This window comes from Schistocerca piceifrons, chromosome X (assembly GCF_021461385.2).
Source record: "Schistocerca piceifrons isolate TAMUIC-IGC-003096 chromosome X, iqSchPice1.1, whole genome shotgun sequence".
NCBI lineage: Eukaryota > Metazoa > Arthropoda > Insecta > Orthoptera > Acrididae > Schistocerca > Schistocerca piceifrons.
This window is the reverse complement of record NC_060149.1, coordinates 475,276,841-475,299,547: the sequence shown is the minus strand read 5'-3', so window position 1 is coordinate 475,299,547 and position 22,707 is coordinate 475,276,841. Positions and strand designations below refer to the sequence as shown.

General features: G+C 40.9%; 1 protein-coding gene across 2 annotated transcripts in view; it reads right to left on the bottom strand.

Annotated features, from left to right (window-relative positions):
- Positions 1 to 22,707, bottom strand: part of LOC124721381 (mucin-4) — a 55,482-nt gene that overhangs the window by 11,835 nt on the left and 20,940 nt on the right. For both annotated transcript variants that reach the window (XM_047246315.1, XM_047246316.1), the window contains exons 3-5: positions 18,937 to 19,109; positions 17,266 to 17,398; positions 4,873 to 5,059 (exon numbers count right to left, since the gene is read on the bottom strand). In XM_047246315.1, the coding sequence (XP_047102271.1) occupies positions 4,873 to 5,059; positions 17,266 to 17,398; positions 18,937 to 19,109 (493 nt within the window). The remainder of the gene's footprint in view (positions 1 to 4,872; positions 5,060 to 17,265; positions 17,399 to 18,936; positions 19,110 to 22,707) is intronic.

Genomic DNA, 22,707 nt, shown 5'->3' with positions numbered 1-22,707 from the left:
TTGGTGACAGGATTGTGAATTGGAAACGTGAGTGAACAACCACAGCGGAACAAAGATCAGGCTGACCTCAGATACTAACAAACAGGAAACGTCGAGGACTGCGGAGCGGGGTTGTAAAAATCTCATGAAATCAGTGGATAGAATCACTCGTGAGTTCAGTTCCAAGGCGTTGCCAGAAGTTCAGCTACCACAGTGAAGCAGAATAGGGAGTTGAAAAGAATGGTGTACAATGATCAGGCAGGTCCTCATAAGCCCCAAATTTTTGTAATTAGCGTTAAGCGACGCTTGAGGTGGTATGAAGAACACCACTGGTGGGTCCATGTTCAGCGAGGAGTCTGAATAGACAGTGGACGACTGCAAGCGCGTGATTTGGAGTGAAGAATCACGCTGTATCCTGTGATAATCCTATAGAAGGGTCTGGGTTTGGGGAATACCTGGAGAACGTTACCTGTCGTAATCTGTAGTTCCAACACTGAAATGTGGTGAAGGTATTGTTACAACATAGGGGTGTTTTTCGTGATAATGGTGGGGTCCCCTTATTGTGCTTAAGGGAACTCTAAACGTAGAAGGATACAAGTACATGTTACAGCATTGTGTTCTGCGAATAGTAGAGGAACAGTTCGGACAGAGTCTTTGTTTGTAGCAGCATGATGATGCACGCTGTCACAAAGCAGCAACTGTGAGAATGTGGTCCGTGGACAGTAACGTTCCTGCAGTGGACTGGCCTGCCCATAGTTAGGACTTGAACCCTGTGAGTTATATCGTCTACTTCGCTCCCGGCCCTAACGTTCAACATCACTTTTTTTTCTGGGTCCTGCTCTTGAGGAAGAATGAGCTGCTATTCCTCCACAGACATTCTGAAAGCTCACTGAAAGTGTCCACAACAAAGCCGTGAGAAAGGCAAAGGGTGGACACACCCCATATTAAAAGTCAGTTTACAGCTGTGCGCCCTGCGCCTAGACGCCCTGTGACTGTGCTTGCCCCACAACAAGTAGAGGCTCGCGTGTTGGTTGCATGCCTCTTCCTCAACATGTGCATGCGACTGATTCCATTCACACCTGTGTTCACACTGGGCGCGTCTTCTTCCGTATATGGCAAGCTACAGCGACACAGTGAATAGCCGCAAGGCGCACATATGTAAACACACCTCAAGGTCCACTAATAGGTGTGTTGGAGACTTTTGATCAGACAGTGTAACTTGCCTAGCTCAGTGTGTGCTGCGGCTGAGAACAGCACCAAGTAGTGTCACACTTCGCGAAAAGACAGTGAATCCTTTCTAGCCTAAGAGAAACTGAAAATAAGAACCTCTTACAGTCCGTGTTATGCTCGATCCTAGAGAACGTATGTGAAATAATAAGAAAGGAAGATGGACGAAGAATATTGCATGTTATGTAGTTACAAAATTCCCGTTATTCTCAGTGGCATACACTCCGCCGTCTGTCAACATAAACATTAAAAAAAAGTCGGTGAAAGGGAACACCCCGTTCTCACTCCTTGATTGATTATTATCTCATTTGTTCTTTTTTATTGTATTTATCACTATTTTTGTTTCACGGTGTAAGTTTTCGCTTGACTTATGAGGTGTGCTGGGTTTCCTCTGCCTTTCATTATTGCCCATAATTTACTTCGATCAGCTCGATTGGAAGCTCTTTCAAAATGTACACAAACTATGTGTGTTTCAAGATTAAATTCTCTTTGTTTTTCGTTAAGTAGTTTTATAGTAGAAATATTGCTACTACACGAACTTCCTTTTCTAAGTCCCCTTCCATTTTGGAGAAGTGCCACATCTAGAACTGTTATTCTATTGTTCGATATTTCTGTATGGATCTTTTACGCCGCCTTCAACAGACTAATGTCACCGTTTTTACAACATTCGCATCTATTGCCCTTACTGAACAGAGAGATATCGTGCGCTGTGTAAGTTTAAAAACAGAAAAGAATTAAGAAACTTCACATTACTTATGTAAGAAGTTAAAACAGTGTACCAGACTCGACTAAAGGGGAGCCAGAGGTGGTCAAATCCAAAAAATTACGATTTTTTTTTTTGGTACCGAAAATTAATTGGAACATTCCTCTTTAATGTAAACTTTGAATTATTGTTCTACTCGCCCTAGAAGTGGAGTTATTACCATTTTCCCCCACGCCTGCAGAGGAAATGGGCGGCCGCTGAATGCATCTAACACCCTCTCGTGACTTCCTGGCCAAGTGCTTGGGATTTTCTCGGCCTGTTACGCATGCAGCGAGTGTGCAAGGGTTGGCTGCATTGTGACAAATGAAGCGCTAAGAGCGCGGAACATTGTCTCTTTGCTATTTACCGTTTCGAATTAGTTCAGTGTTGCGCCTGTTGTTGGTAGTATTATACTTCTTGTGTAAAGCGTTGTTCTGGTTACGATGCCACATTTTAGTAACCGTGTATATAAGAAGAGGAAGAACGTAGGGAAAAGAAAATTAACACTAATACCAAGTTGTGGTACTACAATTACTGAAACAGTGCGTTCTTCTGCTAAGCAACACATGACCAGCCATGGCCCTGTGACATCTTCTAGCAAATACTACCTTGGGGATGGTGACTCCAATGGTTTCAAGACTATAGAGGAACTGAAACGATATGGAAATGAATTTGTAGTTGAAAAGTTGGAATGCATTGGGCATGTGCAAAAGCGTATGGGTGCACGGCTTCGAAGGCTCAAACATACTTTGGGTTCAAGTAAGCTCAGTGATGGAAAGACAATAGGTGGGAGAGGCAGGCTTACTGATGAAGTGATTGAACGTCTACAGAGATACTATAGATATGCTATAAGGCAAAATACTAGTAATGTTAGTGACATGCGAAAAGCAGTGTGGGCATTGTTCCTTCAAACTGCCTCTTCCAATGAATACCCTCGACACAGCCTGTGCCCAAAAGATTCCTGGTGCAAATATAATGCAAAAAAGGACTATGATCACAAACATCGATTGCCAGCAGCTGTGATAAATGCAATAAAACCAATTTTTCATGACTTAGCACAGCCAGAATTGTTACACAAATGTCTACACGGAAAGACGAAGAATCCTAATGAGAGCGTAAACAATTTGATTTGGAAAGTGACTCCTAAAACGGTGTATGTAAGCACAAAAACACTGCACTTTGGCATTTATGATGCAATAGCAACCTACAACCAAGGGAACAGTATGAAGTGTGAAGTTCTGAAGGCATTAGAATTTACAGCTGGGGTGAACACTGTACGAGCACTAAGAAATATTGACAGAGAAAGGATAAGAGGAGCAGAAAGAAGAGAAAGGCATATGAAGTATGATGGAACAACAGGCCAGAAAAGAAGACAGAAGAGGAAGCTTTTGGAGGATGAGGAAGAAGACCCTGATAATCCATCCTATAGTGCAGGAATGTATTGAGAAACTTTGATAGCCATTTCCCGTAAATTAGAATTTTTCGAATATAAGGAACATTTTCTCAAAATCCACTGAAGCTAGAGAGATGAAATTTTTATACAGCACTCCTAGTGGTCAAACTTACATTGTAACACAGCCATTTGGCAATATGTTCAGTAGTTTCATTTCAGTTTAATTATAAAGCAATTATTTGTAAAAAAAATTTGGGTCATTAATAAAAAAAATAATTGGAAGGAAACTAGAAAAGATACTCCAAAAACCCTCTGTCATAACTGCAATACTAAACCACTCTATATGTAAAAATAATTTCAAATTTTTCTATTTGGTAGTTTATTCATAAATGTTCCTCTAACATAGTGATTTTAACATGGGCAGCATAGGCACCTCCGGCTCCCCTTAAACCCAGACACTTGATTGTAAAAGCCAGAGCTCTAGAAATTACGTCGTGGTGTTGGGAATCAGACATCTGTGCCCGAATCTCGATCCTAAACATAGGTTCAACTTATCGTATACAGGGTGTCCCAGGAGGGACGATCAATGTTCGGGAATATGACAGAAAAGATCATTTGAAGCAAAAAGTCGAGTGAACATGGACTCTAAAATGGATACGTTAAGAGCTATGAGCACTTGTTCATCTTCGCTACTGTGAAACACATCTCTCTATTGAACAAGTGCTCATTGCTCTCGGTATACATATTACACCCAATGTGTACTAGATAATTTTTTTTTTCATGTTGGTCATACTACCGCCTCCTAAAATATGGAAAGCAAAGACTTTGTAGTAGAACAAATTTGATTCACGGCGTCGAAGATAAAGAAGTACTCATAGCTCTTAAGGTATGCATTTCAGAACGCATGTTTATTAGCCTTTTTTGCATCGACAGATAGTTCCTGTCATGTCCCTGAATATTGATCACTCCTGCTGGCATGCACGGTGTGTAATTAAGCAGCTTTAGCCTACGATAAAAAATCATATCCAAAGCAAAAAATATACTTTACAAGAGACAAATCCTGCATCTTTTCTACGATTTCGAGAAACACATTCCTAAGATGCCTAGTTATGGAAGACTGTTTCACAAACTGGAAAAAGCAAACGGAGAATACTACTTGTTGGCACATATTTTACAATTTTAACATGAAATGCCGGATGGTTCCTCTGACAAGGATCTTGCCAATTTCCTTCCCTTTCTCTCTCCTTTCCAAATTTGTGCTATGCCTCCAATGATCCCGTCGTCGTGGGACGTTAAGCCGAAGTTTTCTCTCTTACAAAATTAGGATTAGATCTAGCGTTGTTGTACGTCAAGTAGTGCTTGGGTACCTTTTATTTCTGTTGAATGATACCTATCTAGTTTTACTTAATAGATGAGCCTCATACTTTATTTCGGAACAATTCATGAGTCACTCGGTTTACAAGTTGTGTCAGTAAGATGGAAGACTTGTAGTCACTGAAAGAGAAAACACTGGTAAAATGAAGAGTGTTACCTGAGCACATCCTTAGGCTGAAGGCGCCTGTCGCCTGTGTCCCCAGCCTGGAGGTAGTACTCGTCGTCTAGCTGCGGCTGGCGTGAGTTGAAGGGCTGTCGCGGGCGAGCGGGTGCCGCCGTGGATGGGCCCAGGGGCAGCGCCGTCGCCTTGCTGGCCACAATCGCCGGACTACTGGGCACGTAACCTGCCGCCAAACACAGCAAAGCTTGCTCACTCATCCTGAGATACAAACATATTAAAATACACTGCTGTTTGGGGTAATTGGAATGTTCAGAATGGGTCGAATACCTCGTGTGAAATCTGCAGGATGAATATGTGATATAGAGTTCATCGTTTAATTACACTGACAGCCACCGATCGCGTGGTGCCGCCTCAGCAAATGAGCGATCTCCGTTAGAAATAGCTCATAGAGGAACTTAGAAGCAACAGTTATCATGTACACTTCAGAACATATCGTGAAAGTAACAGTCTTCAGTCATTTTACGCATAATAACACACGGGAATATTAGGCTTACTAATTTATAACAAAAAATGAGTTAAAATAGGTCACCTTTCACTGGTCCAAGCAAAGTCTTTATTAAGTTCCCTACAGTTGTAAAGCAAATCCTGGAATTGGACACGTCGTTTCAAATATTCTTACCTAATAATTTAACAATGACGAGTATTTATGAATGATGCCACCAGTCACTATTAATATCGATTATAACAACGCTAGGATATAATAATAATAATAATAATAATACAATAACATTAAAGTATGAAGCGTTTCAAGTGGATCCCACACCTCGTCGAACTCCCCAAGAGTACACTAAACTACGCTACAGTTCCAGTGTTCACCAAGTGTCTAACATTCTTAGCGGAGCAACCTGATGTTTTCTTCCCAAATGTGAAATACAAAACGCGCCCAGACAATAACGTAAGAGTTTTTCCATATTCATACTGCAATATTTTATTGTCATGATGACATTTATATAAGGAATATTTTTTCCCTTGGATTTAATATTTTTAGATAGAGGTGCAACATTCCGATTCCCATATTTCACACACTACTGACACATGGCAGAATGGAGACTGCTTTCGTTGATAAGAAACTACATATAAGGGTGCTTTAGTGTTTAGCTGTTCATCACCTTGACCTTTGCCCTCACACTTTGAGAAGTTTTATCGTAATCGCTCAACTCAGCGCCAGAATTCGAGCAGTTCACTGCAGATTTTTTTCGTGCACTCCGCCGTGAGTGTGACACAAGAGAAACAAGACGAACGCTGTAAGTATTTATATTGACATGTATTCCTTTGCTAATGGCCACCTGCAAAGTAGAATCTATTTGAGTCCAAACAAGGTTGCATTCGTCCCTTCTACATCTCAAAACATTTTATGATTCCCACAAAGCCTCATAAGAACTTCGCCAATTCTACCTTCTACCAGAGCTTAAGACATCTGTGACTGTCACAGCGTAACGAGAGAGTCCAGCAAGGAGAGTCGCTCGCTAATGCACAATCACAACTAGCTCATTAGTTTGCTTGCGTCGCTGTAGAATATGCACAGTAGATGCAGTTGCAGCTGTTCTCGTATCAATTTGTATAATCCGACAATCATCGTAAATTGCATGACAGGTGCGACACGACCTGAATACCGTTGGAAGCTGTCTATAACAAATAGCTGAAGTACCCTCGGCTTAAAGGAGGACAGATTACTTTACCTGCCACTCAAACATTGCTGAAATCGGATTCATACCCAGAAGCATGTTTTACGATCCTTACCTCAGACTGACTGATCAGACATTTCCTTGTTTCCGAAATTGTAAAAGTTGCAGATTAAGTCATATTCCATTTTCACTTCTGTATCGCTTGACCACAACTTTGAATTTCAATCAGTAATCTCATACTCATGAAATTACAAGAAAGATATTTTGGTGGTACATTTTGTGTACTGAAAGTCAATACACAATTAGAAACCCGAATAAATTACCACTATACATTTGAGTTTGAAATTGCGTCAATGCCACACAGATACTGCCCCATTTGCCCTATTTAACTTTCACCGATCAGGAAAGAAATATAAAGATCTCGATAGCGTGCTCTCCAGTCCACTGTTATTACTTCCACTGTCTCATTGGAGACTGGAGAATAAAATGTCATAGTAAATAAAATGCATGCGTCAATCCTCCCGGAGTCAATGCGGTGAGATGTTGCAATCGTTAATTGTCTACGGCATCAGTAAAGATTCTGATCGATGACCAGTATTCGAAAATCTAATATTTAACTGAATGAAATAGTGCAATGGTATAAGGCAATGAAAACTAGTTCCGAAGAAGCGAGGACCAAATCACTCACATTTAGTTCAGCGGTTTCCTAGATAGATCAGAGGGAATCTCTGAACACTTCCTTTACAAAGGTCTAGAGGGACAATTTTTTTCACCACCCACTTCCTGTCTGAGCTTGTGTTCCCCCACTAATGGCTAAGTCGTTGACGTGATGTTAAACATTAATCTTTCTTCATCTTGTAATTTTGCATATATGAAGTTCCCTGTCTTTATTTGAGGTATGCCAAAACCGCTCGAGTTTTAGATTCTCTGTCACACATAAAATGCACTCCGCTTCACAGCGCCAGAAGCTGTAGCACAACATGATCTGAAAATAAATCATTTCAGTCCCACCCGCCAATATCTTACACACACAATGCAATTTCCCCACAATTTTTAATTTTGCTGTTTTGTTTGGTCTTCAGTCCGAAGATTCGTATGATAGTGCTCTCCATGCTAGTCTATCCTGTGCAAGTCTTTGCATCTCTACATAAATACCGCAACCTACATCCATCTGAACCAGCTTACTGTATCTTGGTTTTACTCTACAACTATTATTGCCAACACTTCATTCCATTACCAAACTGACAGTTCCTTGATGCCTCGTGACATGTCCTGTCAACCAATCCCTTCATTTTTGAATCAAGTTCTGGTGCAAATTTCTTTTTCCTCCCATCTGCTCATCTGTTACTCAATCTACCTATTTAACTTCAGCATTCTTCTTATATTCTGTTCTTGTCGGAACATATTGTTGTCCACGATTCACTTCCATGTAAAGCAGTACACCATACAAGTATCTTAGGAAAGGCATCAAAATACTTAAACATACATTGCATGTTAACAAATTTCTCTTTTTTAAGAAACGCTTTCTTGCTATTGCCAGTCTAATTTTTATATCCTCCCTATTTCGATCATCGTCAGTTATTTTGTTGCGCAAATAGCAAAATTCATCGATTGCTTTTAGTGCATCTTTTCTAATTCAATTCCATAAGCATTACATGATTTAATTCGACTTCATTCCAATGTATTTGTCTGACTGTTGTTGATATTCGTCTTACAATCTCTTTCCAAGTGTGCCATCTGGTCCATTCAACTGTTGTTTAAAGCTATTTGCCGTGTCTGACACAATTACAATGTCATCGGCTAATCTTAAAGGTTTTTTTTTCTTCTCCCTGAATTTTAACTCTCTTTCCAAATTTCTCCTTGGTTTCCTTCACAGCTGCTTCCTCAATGAATAACATCGGGTAATGGCTAAAACCCTATCTCTCTCCATACTCAACTACTGCTTCCCTATATATCCTTCGAGTCATATAACTGCAATCTGATTTCTGCACAAGCTGAAAATAACCTTTTGATCCCTATATTTTATTTGTGCTATTTTCTAAATTTCAAAGAGTGTAGTTCAGTCAACACTGTCAGATGTTTTCTTTAAATTTACGAATACTACAAACGTACGAGGTTGTGCTGGAAAGTAATGCCTCCGAATTTTTCATGTGAAAACTCTTAAAACTTTTTAAATGAAACATTCTACATCATTATTCTTTTTTCTACATATTTGCAGTCCTTTGCCGCTAGACGGCTCCAAATTGTAGCGTGTAACATGGCGGTTTCCAACGTAACTGCGTCTGTGCGTGAGAGGCAGCGTGCTGTAATCATATGAAGCATCCTCTCCTTCAGCATGACAGTGCTAGACCACATACGAGCGCTCCCACATCTGCTACCATATAATGTCTTGGGTCAATTAAATGCAATATCCCCTGCACTATCCAGGAATTTCTGCCAGGCCTTGTCTTTCTGCCTATGTGATCTTCCGTTGCCTTAGTTATTTCATCTCTCAGAATCATCTACGTGTTATTTACTGCATTCCTGTCACATGTTTCAGTTCAACATTGCCTAATTCTCTTTTCAAAACGCTTAACAACCTCTGGCTCCTTCAATTAATCCAGGTCGCTTCTCATTCATTTGCTGCTTTCTGCAGTTTCTTCATTTTTAATCTGCATTTCATAACCAATAGATTGTCGTCAAGTCCTCCTCTGCCCCTGGATATGTGTTGCAGTTTCGAAAGCCCTACCTTACAATTAAATAATCAAACTGAAACCTTACACTGTTCCCAGGTACCTTCCAGGTATTTACGCTTCTTTCAAGATTCTTATAACATGTTTTAGCAATGATTAATTTATGCTCTGTGTAAAATTCTGTGTAAAATTCGACCAGGTGGCTTCTTTTTTCGTTACTTTCCCCCAGCCCATGTTTTCTTACTATGCTTCCTCCTCCTCCTTTTCCTACCAACGAGTTCCAGTCACTCATTACAATTAAATTTTGATCTCTCTTAACTAAACGAACAATTTTCTTTATCTCATCATAATTTCTTTCAATCTCTTCATCATCTTCGGAGCTACCTTGCAAATGAACTTTTACTGCTGTGGTGTATGTAGGTTTTTGTGTGTCTTTCTTTTTGTCAACGATAGTGCGTTCACTATGCTGTTCGTAGCAGCTCGCTCACATTCCTATTTTCTGATTCTTTAGTAGGCCTACTCCTGCATTAGCCCTATTTGGTTTTGTGTTGATAACGCTGCACTGACGTGACTAGAACTTCTGCTCTTCTGCGCACCGCAGTTCGCTAATTCTCAGAATATCTAACTTCAGCTTATCCATTTATCTTTTAAATCTCTAATCTCCCTACACTATTAAGGGCTCTACCATCCATGCTCTCGCCCTTAGTACCCCAATTATGTTTGTCCTTATGACGAGATCCTCCGGGGTAGTCCCGCACGGAGATCGAAATGAGGAACTATTTTACCTCCAGAATATTTTACACAAGATGATTCCATCATTATTAGTCGAGTTGCATTCCATCAGGAAAAAAATAACGTCTATAATTTCCCACTGCTTTCAGCTATTCGCAGTACCCTCACAGCAAGGCCATGTATGCTAATACTAGATGGCCTCACTAGTTGTCCTCGAGACTATTGCCCGAACAACTACTGAAAACGATGCTGCCCCTCTTGTGGAACGAGGAATTAAGTCTGGCATCTCTACATATACTCCGCCGCTGTGGTTGCACCTACGGTATAGCTACCTGTATAGTCACCCCAGCGCGACCAAGGTGCATGATTCATGACGGGCGGTAATATTGGCAAGTCACATATAACTACACTTTTTAACAGGTATAAACATTACGCTATCACTTAGTTCAACTGTTCTGTTTAATATAAAATTAGATCAACTTCTTAACGTGTTTTTGTTCTTCTTATAATATCGAAGTCATTGTTCAAATGTCGAAGTTTGAATTTGACAAACAGTTTCTTTACAGCGTTAAGATGGATACATGCAAAGTCTTTCAGATATCTTTGACTCGCTTAATTTATCGATTTATGGTTCTACAGTAACATAGTATACCTGTTTAAAAAAGGGGCTCTTCTTGCACTTTGCACTTTGATGTTTCGCTATTTTAGTTACTTTTATCAGCCGTTGATTACCTTCAATCAGATCTCTTTTTTAAAAGTGCCTCTATATTTTCAGCACTTTTTAACGTATTGTAATAATATTTCTGTGGTTTTCAGAGGGCTTCACAATGTTCTGACTAATTACTTTTTCAGTGTATTTCGATTTCTAAATTATATGAGCTGTTACATGATTTCTTTTGACTAAATCACGAAAATGCACAGCCTTTCATGATACCTTTACTCTGAGACATATTAGTAACTGCTACATTCACTATAGCACTTGAGTTGGAATCGATAGCCATCGCTCATTAAACTACTCTGTACTTCGTATCATGGCAATGGGTTAGCCGGCATCCAACCAGGGGCAGCTCATGGAGCAGATTTAACCACACACGTGCTCTGCGATGGGAGAGTTTTGCTTGGTTTCCCATGGGGTAACTAGGGTTGTTCACCGACGACGGAGGTCCAGTTCATTATGTTTTGGATGGTGATCCAAAATTGTGAAAAGTGTACCTCTGGCATTCGAGGAATTACTGCTATCGTGGTCGTGTATTCGCGTCCTCAGGGTCGGCACATTTCCCATTTCTACTGCTTCGGTTTGTGGATTCTTGCCAGTAAAATAAATGTCGTGTGACTAGGGCCTCCCGTCGGGTAGACCGTTCGCCAGATGCAAGTCTTTCGATTTGACGCCACTTCGGCGACTTGCGCGCCGATGGGGACGAAATGTTGATGATGATGAGAACAACACAATACCCAGTCCCTGAGCGGAGAAAATCTCCAACCTAGCCGGGAATCGAACCTGGGCCCTTAGGATTGACATTCTTTCGCATGGACCACTTTTTTTTAATCTCATTTTGTTCGTTTTCGTTCGTTGTAACTTTTCGGGGCGGACGTCGCAAGACACCCATTTCAGTTTGTCGTTGATCCATTAGCTCAGTTTTTTTTATTACAGAGGGCAGCTAACCCTGAGAGGTGGCATGAGCCCCCTCTCATATTTCTATCTTAGTCTGAGTCATTTGATCTTCCTCTCTGATTGCATGTGGTGAAAAGTCGCTATTCCTTCACACGCGGACTTCCCACGCAGCGTCTCTCGTCACCCGGGTGGTCTGGTGAGAGGCGGGCACCGCTGATCTTGATGGGGTTAAGCCGACGGGTGTTAGGGAGTCGAGTGAATGCTTTCTAGACGCTGACATTGTCGTAAGAGCGGAGGAGACACGCCCGCAGGGGCCTGGAGGAGCAGCTGGGCTAGAGATTCTGTTACTTCGCAGAAACGGCAGGCTACCAGCGAGGCGTTGGAATGACTTGTGTTCCCAGGCAGTCTTGGCGGGCAAATTCCCGCGTTTTCTGCAAAATCGTAACTGTGATTGCTCAGGGCATAGCTCCGTGACGTAGCAAAATCGGCGCAGAAATTGGCGCCAAGAATCTCCATTGGGCCAGCCGCGGTGGTCTAGCGGTTCTAAGCGCTCAGTCCGGAACCGCGCGACTGCTACGGTCGCAGGTTCGAATCCTGCCTCGGGCATGGATGTGTGTGATGTCCTTAGGTTAGTTAGGTTTAAGTAGTTCTAAGTTCTAGGGGACTGATGACCACAGATGTTAAGTCCCATAGTGCTCAGAGCCATTTGAGCCAATCTCCATTGGTTGAATGGTAGTGCTTCGGCAACAGAGTGGAATTTTCCGCCAGTTTTCGAGTTAGTGATTGGAACGTTTAACCACGGCCACTGTCGTGGTTGCGGGAATGTTCTGTGTTCGGCTTGTACGGGTGCTCTTGAGGAGGGTCGTCTCTCGCCTTTCGGTTGGAGTAGGTTACAAGACAGAGCGCTCGCTGCTCTGGACAGCCTGCCTTCCGTTGGCTGTCTAATATACTTTTATTTTATTTTATTGTAACTGTTTGACGAAATTTCTGAAGTTTCGACTTCAACGTAACTTTCCGAGTACAGATGGCAATTGAGCGTTCTGTGTACAAGCGGCCTATGTTGTCTGTCTTGAGCAGTTTTGGCTAAAGTTGACTGTCTCGGAGTTACTGTGTGACTTCGCTTGTTAAAATAATCACTGTACCGTCAGTGATTGTGTGGCGAGCCTTCTTCATCTCCCTCAGAGGCGCATTTGTATTGCTAGGAAGTCTTTAGTCTGGAACAACCAGACCAGGATAATTTGTTTCGGGCTATATTCGCAACATTATCTCACCATGACGGGACGACGAAGCAACCAGCCATCGCCTTCGATACGTCAGATCGTGTTCTTGCAGTTAAGAAGACAGCTTGGTACTGAATGTCCGCAGCACCGGCAGATTAGGGATTTTCCTAGGTGATAATCAGAGCTCAGCAGAGCGCGCCTGTTCGTCTTTTTCTAACTTTGTTCTGTCTTGGGTGTTCATTGTCTGAGTTCTCACTACTGTAGCAGCAATTAATGTTGGGTTGGCTATGTGTTTCTCTTAAGATTTGAGTTGCAAGGAATTGGCTCCACAAACCACGTCGTCATAAATGTCACAGTCTAGTTTAGGGACAACTTCACCTTCACAGCATTTATTTGAGTATCCAATTGAGCCAATTTGATGTAAATGTTTCATGTGTTTTGTTTATTATTTTGAGTTTAGTCATAATAAATCATATTGTTATTTTGGACAGAACTTTCATTCTGTTAATCGGTAGAGCAATCCTTTCATTTCTCATTATGTTAATGAAACTTTCCTTTATTTAACTTATTTATCAAATTAAATTATTGCAGGCGCCAACTCTTTTCTACTGCACTCGCAGGGTCGATTACAGTCAGTTCGCGTTTCTTTTTAATCCATGTGCAACAGCAAAAGTCGGAGTTAGAATGGGGGGGGGGGGTCTTAGAGCATCATTTATATATGAAGATTCTAGAAGAATTTAGTGTTAAATACACTGCTAGCCCTGGCACCTCGCAACCCTCTGACCGAACACGCTGAGTTACTGTGCCGGCTTTCACTCAGCTACCGGGGGCAGCCTTTCTTACCAGTATTTAATATACACTTTCATTACAGAAAAAAAATTTTGAACAACTTTTGTTATGTTTGACTGCAGTACTGGTTTTGATTTGCGAAAACCCCTGTTCTTTAAGCGAGGGCTTAATATAGAAATTTAATTCGAGTTTTAGTGCACAACACTGTCTAGCTTTTATTAGGTCCTTACCTTGACATAGTCCTCCTTGTGCATCAGCATTCCGCGTTATCAGACCATGCTCTAAATAATCATAAACCCACTTGTAAAAACCAATACCTTGCCACACTGCAATACTTTTACTATTTGGTGCATCAACTGTTTGGTATAAAAAGAAGTATTCATTTCAATTTATGTGTTTCCTTTTTAAAGGCCATGTGTTAGAACTGCCATGGAAGATAAATCTTTTGAATTTGTTGTTTCATCTTAAAAACTCATGTGTTAATTAGTCATAATTATTTTTTTTAATTAATCTTAGTGACACAAAATGTAAAAACTTATACTGTTTAGAGTTAAAGCCTGAAAGGGTTTAAAAAAAAATCATTCGGCGTGAGATCTGTAATTCATTTCTGTTGTTGACACATTGTGGCTACGTGGTTTTAATTTTTAACCTTTGTGAGTTTTAGAGCACCTAATCTGAGCTGTAATGTAGGGACTGAGCGAATGAAGGCGACGAGCTAAAAGAACAGATGACCGATGCAGCAGACTTGCCTCACGGAGACAGACGCTATAAAAAATAGACAACAAAAATTGAAGCCGAAGAGACGAGTTGGGACACCGCGGCGGGGTGCTGAGTGCTGATGGGGCCACGAAAATGGATAAAATCTGGTCATGCTTGCCACACGATAATATCATTGTCATAGACTGTCCGGTATAAATACTCTGACTTCGAAACCACAGTTCCCATTTTGCAGCAAACCAATGCCGAGGTTGGACCTGTGACGTTCCATACACAGCTTGCCTGTATGACTTCGATCAACAATGCAACAGTCGACCCAGACCAAAGAACTTGGCTGCCATAGTCTGCTGCTGCCTCGTCTTCGCCTTCGCTGATGAGAAAACTCGGATGCCTCCGACCACTAGGTCTCACGGAGGCCTGCGTGATGGTACCTGGTGAACTGCCAGACTGCCATCATCGCAAGGGAGCGCAGTAGCTGCTGACCCGAAACCACCTCGATCTAAGAGCACACACCTGCATCACTGGCCGTTCTTTCACGGAGTTGCCACGGCAACTCTTCACGACTACAGCCAACTTGTTCAGAGCTGTTGGGTGCCTTTCCTGCGTGCCGTCTACGATGTCAACAAGAGCGCCCCGGTAACCTGTTACCCGTGCTGCTGGCCACCGGGACCACGCAGGTAACGTCCGCAGTGCCACCTGTCAGTAACCTCCTGTGGCGTAGCTGGCCGCTGCATGTATAGCCCCGTCGCGTAGCTGCGGAGGCCAAGACTGCGAGGCGCCAAGGCATCAGTTGAATGAACTTCAACTGCTCACCGGGATACCGGCAACCTAAACAATAACAGTTGTGTGTCTATGGACAAGAAATGTGTATTCGGTTTACAATGGTTTACTAACGCCTTCGGATGTCTGATAGATTCTCGCCCCCGCACTTTACAACATGTTATCCTAACTACTGTAGAGGACACGGTCCAGCACTCTACAATGCATATGACTTCATAAGTAAGCCATCTGCTAATATCAATATTTGTCTACGAATGCAGGAAATCTCCGAAAGCAGAAAAGCGAGGATTCGGAATCATACTTCCAAATAATAACTCTAAATCTGCGTGGCACAGACGTAGTGGAATGATACTACAAATTAAAGCATTCGCTGGGGCACACCGCATGCCCCGCAAGACCTGCACGATGCGCACTATTTAAAATGTCACTGTAAATTGATGAAATAGCATTGGCTGAACTCTAGACAGTGTTGTCCTGCTTTGCGGTTTCCAGTAGTCCTGTCCAACATGCTTGTGTACAATGTCATGCAGTTTTCACGAGTTGGTTATGTCAGTTGCAGCTCTCACCCATTTTATAAAATTTTTGTGAAAATAATGACGACTCGGTGCACAGATATTTGTTTCTTCTTGCACCCCGAAAGTCAACAGGGATTTACTTCTCCTCGAGTAGATTTAACCTAGTTTTTCACGTGCTGCCTCCCTTGTATGTGGAGGCATAATAAACAGAATGGCAATTGAGCTTAGGCTTCACCAAAGTTAAGATCTGCGGCCCAGATTAAACTGATTTTCAGGTAGCTGTCTTTACCATAAGGGAAGAAGATAAATACAGAAAAGTACTGTATAGCCCAGTTGCGCTTCTCTGCCAGTTGTCCCTACGACATAATGGATACGTTTCCTAATTCTGCTGGATCCCTTCTTACTGCACATAGTCCACAGCTGTTAAATCACTCAGAAATGACATTTTAGAAGAGCAGAAGGCTGTTATATAAATAACTTTTATCGTTTTCGGTCAGTTTCGATCTTAAATAGTGCTGAGGTAGTGTTGGGTTGACTGGATGATGATTTAGAATCCAGATTAGTAGAAGATAATAAAAGTTACTTGCATAACACTTTTTCGTGTTTGTAAGACGTTTTATTCTGAGTAGTTCTGTTCCGACTGCAGAGTAACCTGTATCTTCAGTGACAGGTCGAATCAGATTTGTCCGATTTTAGGAAATTTCTAATATATTTATAATTATTCTTAATGTCTCTATCGTATGTATTATGTACGAGCAGATAAATGTATTCCAACATAATCATCGAAGAAATGGTTGAAAGTGCTCTTCAGATTCAAAAGCGTGATATTTACAGTTCCTAACACTCATTATCACAAACCTCATACCACTGACTATTCGCCGGGGCCGGCAACTGTGGCCGAGCGGTTCTAGGCGCTTCAGTCCGGAACCTCGCTGCTGCTAGGGTCGCAGGTTCTAATCCCGCCTGGGCAAGGATGAGTGTGATGTCCTTACGTTAGTTAGATTTAGGTAGTTCTAAGTCTAGGGGACTGCTGACCTCAGACGTTAAGTCCTATAGCGCTTAGAGTCATTTGAACTACCTATTCACCGTCAGGTGTACTTTCTTCACACATGTGCCACAACTTTTAAACAATATTTTATCGTTTCCTAATGCGTCACAATAATGACATTTGGATAGGAGCTCATTCAATACCCACACCTATTTTGCTTGAAGAATACTCTTTGTTCTAAGATAGTGCTCACCCTGAAAGTAGACTTCCGAAGGCGCGTGAATTAAACTCCTAAACTAGCGTCATTTACTTAAACGAGAAGTAGTTTCCGTAGTTATGGTAATGGTGTCATCCAATTAAAATAATAGAAAAGCACACGTTTCAGGCAGCAGTGTCCAATAAATTGAATTAATGAGTGCATCTTATTGCGCATTGGCTTTCTACCGACGGTTAAGTAGCTGACCTGTTTTTATATTTCAACATCAAAACGCGCCTTGCAGCCCATCCTCAAACACCTTCGTGAATTTTTAATTAGACTCTCGACATCAGTATCGCTGTAGTCAGTAATATCTCCGCGTTGGTAATTATCCGGGATAGTATAGTCCTTAACAATCCTAATCTCTGTCTAGAATGACTTAGAAACTTACCGTGTCCAGTGTTGCACAGATAACGGAGATTGCCTATAACTAATGCTAACGTACCGGTTTAAAAATACATACCAATCCTGTATAAGTCGAAATTGTCTGCATACAGGAGCGCGGCTTCACAATCAACATCATACCAGCTGGCACATATTTGGCTTTCCTGATCAAAGGCAGTGTCATTCGGGCACAAGAACCTGTAATTCTGTACCTGTAAAGCATATCATTAACGTACGTTAAACTGGTTTTGCAACGAAGTTCTGACGTAAAAAATATTTAATTATTCAGTGAACTATGTATTTGTGTTATTTATGGATTCTTCCGTTACTTCTTGGTACAATTCCATGTTTAAGATTGATTAACAAGTACATTGTTTTTTCTGATGATTTTTGTTTATTTCTGACCATTTTTGGCTTATTGGGCCATCTTCAGGAAATAACTGACTAGCGCCTGCAAGGGGCACTAGTTGTTAGGTAACTAAACATTATAAGCAAAGATACAATCCACTTGCACAGAATGTTGTGCACCATACTTGGTTTTTTAGCATTGAAAGTACATTTGACACAAGAAAATATTAAACGCAATAAATAATTAAAATACACAATATTATAGTATTGCAGGTTATATGGTTACAATAGTAACGTTTGTGAGGTCTTGACATTAGCTGAAAAACTGTCTCTTCATTTATGTTGTGCACCAAACATATTTTTAACATTGTAAGTTACACTACATATAATTTTGATTATTGTGTTTAGTATTGTCCATTGCGTAAAGTGTAATTTCAACGTAAAAAAAAACAAGTTTCCTGCACAACATTTTGTGCAAGTGATTTGCATATTTCCTTATAATGTTTGGTTACCTAAGAACTAATGTACCTTGCAGACGCTAGTCAGTTTTTCCTGGAGATGGCCCAGTAAGCCGAAAACGTCGTAGAAATAAATAAAAATCAGTAGAACAGAAACAGTGTACTTTTTATTCAACCTTAGAGGTACATTAATGGTTTAACAGTAATTACAGATAAAGCATTTACATAAATGTCAATTAACTATTACACTAATTTCTCACGGAAAATTTGATTACATCACTAAACATCGCGTATCAGGTAATTTCAAATTTCAAGAGAAAAACTTGTCATCTAACAAGCGTTTGACGAATCCAAAAAAAATTTCGTAAGTAGCATTTTGTATGAGGTTTTCCTTGCAACGTCATTTTTTTTTCAGTTACATTCGCTGATACAGTGAGTCAGACGATTATGCGGGTAGTCATAAAATTTGCATTATTACGTCAAAAAAATAAAATTACGCTATTAATTTTTATCATTCCTAGTACACATTGAAGTCGCTGCACCACAACATCGCAGTACGCTATTACAGACGCCAAAACAAGATATTACAGCCAGTTGGTAAAGAGATGTATCGTGCAATTACACATTTATTGCACATCAAAGAGAACAACGCTGTGGAAATCCTTCCTGAGTTGGTGGAAGTGTACTACAACAGTGCAACAATGTATGGCACAGTGGGTAGATCGTGTAGACGCTTCCAGTATCACCAAATAAGTCTGAATGACGAAGATCAAAGTTCAGATCTTTTCTCTGTGAAGAATCGGGTATCGTAAGAGATGTGGAGACCTTAGTGCTCCACGATTAGGGTATTACAATCGAGGTGCAAAATCAATCAGGGATAATTTTTTTCGCAGTGATAAATAAAACTTTATGACAACCTCTTGTACCAACTCTTGCCAACTTACCCCGACTCCAGGCACTTTGACACAGACATGGAACATCTGGCAGTCGGTCTCCGGGTCAGCGTAGTATCCGCCCAAGATCTTATCTCGGCAATCAAAGCTAGTCTCGGGCATGTCGTCCAAACTGTAGCTGGGTGGTCGCCGCTGCGAATCGCATATTGCCACCAGGCACGTTGCTGAAACCATAAACAGATACAGTTGTAGTTATATAAACCATCCGCTATGCGGGACTGAAACAAACTACTTAAGAAATAACTGAAAAGAACGAAGATCTACGAAACCGTCTGTTTAGTCCATGTACGCATTTCAGCATCGCTAAAGTGTATTGCATATGCACACTAATAATTAGCAAAGTGGCCAAACGGAATAAAAATGAACATATTAATCTTTGCCACTACTAATGTTACAAGGGAAATAGAGCTTTAACAACAAGGTATACATATTTTTCTATGATACAGCACATGCTGTCTGTGTTTAATTACATATTTGTCTTTGGGAGAGACGGATCTGTACAGATGAAATGATATCAGTTTAGGATTCAAATTCACTTTGCAACCTGTCAGATATGCTATGTTACTGGGGAGATGTTACATTCCTTTCGTGGCCGCATACAGAATTGCTTTCTGAGCTACTGTCAGCTGTAGTAATGAGTAATGATAATTTTTTCTTATACTTTTAAAGCTATAGGCACTGCTGTTTTTCTCAAACTGTGATGGATTATTAATGACGAATTTCATTCGTGGATTATTATATTGTGAACATGCACTTAGATATCTAGTTGCACACACATAATTATTTCTCCTACTCGCTTCGGGTGGCGCTGCAGACCGGAACAGCGGGACTGCTACGGTCGCAGGTTCGAATCCTGCCTCGGGCATGGGTGTGTGTGCTGTCCTTAGGTTAGTTAGGTTTAAGTAGTTCTAAGTTCTAGGGGACTTATGACCGAAGATGTTGAGTCCCACAGTGCTCAGAACCATTTGAACCATTTGAACTCGCTTTGGGCAAAGTGATGTGCCACCCAGGAAAAATATACTGTAATATGTTTTAGAATGTAAACATACAAAATATGATAGAATGTTAGTTTCTTTTCTCCACAACTTAGCAGTTATTAACAACGCAAACTTTGCAAAACATTGCTGTAATCTATTACCTTTATAATATGTATTTTCAAGATCAAATTATCATTAACGCATATATCCTAAAAATTTTAAGCATTTAACCATATCCACTGGCTACTATTAATGTGTTGCATTAACTGTAGGTATCCATGACTTCTTCACAACAGAATTCTTCATTTTTGTAGATAGAAATTAGTTATTCTTGCACTAAGATGTTAACATCACGAAATTTAACAGGCTCATTGTTAATGTATTTTAATAACATACTGGTGAATTTTCCTACTCGGCGCCGGCCGCGGTGGTCTCGCGGTTAAGGCGCTCAGTCCGGAACCGCGCGACTGCTACGGTCGCAGGTTCGAATCCTGCCTCGGGCATGGATGTATGTGATGTCCTTAGGTTAGTTAGGTTTAAGTAGTTCTAAGTTCTAGGGGACTGATGACCACAGATGTTAAGTCCCATAGTGCTCAGAGCCATTTGAACCAGCCATTCCTACTCGGCGACAACAACATAGCATGGTCGTGGTTAATAACATTTTCATAGTAAATGTTATTAACCACGACCGTGCTATCTGACCATGATGGATAACTATTGGAAACTGAGACTGTACCACCACAACTCTCTAAGAAATATTATTACAGAATAGTGATGTTTATTATTTAGTTCATGATACAGTGTTTTAAGAATAAGATAATGCGGCTGAAATGAGATGAGACATACACTGGAAGAGATGTCAAAGCTAAATTCAATATTATCCATAGCAAATTTGTCAATACTACAAAGTAACTTTTCCAAAAGAATGCCCAGAAATTTCATTTAAAAACTTAATCATGTGTGAGTAAGGATATTAAAATATCTTGTAAAACATCTGTTATTATAGGTTATCTTGTAAAAGGACAGGAAATTTATATGACTTTCAGAAAAAACAGATATCCTGGTAAGATGATAAAAAGGCGTATGTCGCATATACAAATAGGATCTCAATTTTTACTTTATTTTATTTAATCGAACATACATATATTATTTATTAATATTTGATGAAGAACCGTACATAGGGACCTCTGAAGGTAAGTTACACAAGTCGTCCCACGCCAAGACCATTACGCAACAGGAGTGGCGCATTGTCAGAAGAGTGCGATTGAAGTGGTGCGACAAATGGAAAAAGACTCCAAAGTCGAAGTACTTTACACAGTATGATTCTTGTTGGCAAAACATATAAATTTCACACAGATTTACCGTGAAATTGTGGTGATATGTGGACCAAATGAATGCCACGTCCAGCCCTAGTGAAACAGTGGCAACAATTTGACCAAAGCCACACAGAGGTGCGTGATACTAATCAGAAAGTCCACATCTTGCACTATGTGATTTCTATCTTTTCGGCAAGTTGAAAGAATACCAAGAAGGAAAGATATTGGTTGTTCAACAAAGAAAATGTTAACGCGGCTGTTCTCGAATGGCTTCGTGACCAAGAAGCGGCTTTCAATCGTCGAGGAATTGAACAATTGGTAGAACGTTCCGATCGTTGTTTAAAGGGACTTGACTATCTTGAAAATGGTGTCATACATCTGCGTCACTGTGAAGTGTAGTGGAGCATTCAGTAGAAGTTACTAGGCCTATCGTAATAATGTGTGACTTCCATATCGATTTCCCCTCGTATGACGGTAAATCGACATTGCTAACATTGTTCTTCGTGCTGTCGTTTGATGTTAAGTGAGCGCAAGTATTTTCTTTGTCCTAAAGTGTTAGGAATTCGCAGGCCGTAGGGCTGCTGCGCTGCCTGCTTAGGATACACAACTACCTCGACCGAGTCGTGACGAGGGAGCAGGAGATGCTCGGAGCGAGGCCGCGACCTTCGGTTCCAGTAGCGCGTATTCCAATAAAGCCATTTTCAGATGGCTGAGAGAAACAAGAGGCAAAACTGTAGGATGTACTTCCCAACATCGCTCATAGCATATCTCCGTTGCATCTTCATGCTTCCACAGACCTAAAAATATTTAATAGAAGAAAAGATTTTCTTCTTCCATTAACGAATCACTTGTGGCAAAACTCTCCTTGGTGAGATACTCTGTAAAGCGAAAGCGGTAATAATAAATTTTTCCACATGATTCTCTCTATTCCTTTACAAAATTCAGCGGTTTTACATGATTTTCTTTAGTCTGTATTGACAGAGAATCACAATTTCAAATTGTGCTAAAATAAGCTGTATTGGTTAATGTCCTTTGAAAACAAATGACCGACTACTTGACTGATCAGATGCTCCTGTGTGATTGTCCAGTGACGGCCGGACTGACTGAGCAGTTATAAGCGCTACAGTCTGGAACTGCGCGACCGCTACGGTCGCAGGTTCGAATCCTGCCTTGGGCATGGATGTGTGTGATGTCCTTAGGTGAGTTAGGTTTAAGTAGTTCTAAGTTCTAGGGGACTGACGACCTCAGACATTAATTCCCATAGTGCTCAGAGCCATTTGAACCATTTGATCGTCCAGTGTTCATCCTGGTATGGCTGACACCCTTATTAATACTGCCGTCATGATGATATGTGGGACAATTACATTGACACCAGTTGCACGGCTCTCAGTGCTTTCAGGTACCATGTTTTGGAAGCAAGCATGTGAAATGGCGCAATGGTAAGATAATGGACGCGCATTGGGAAGGAT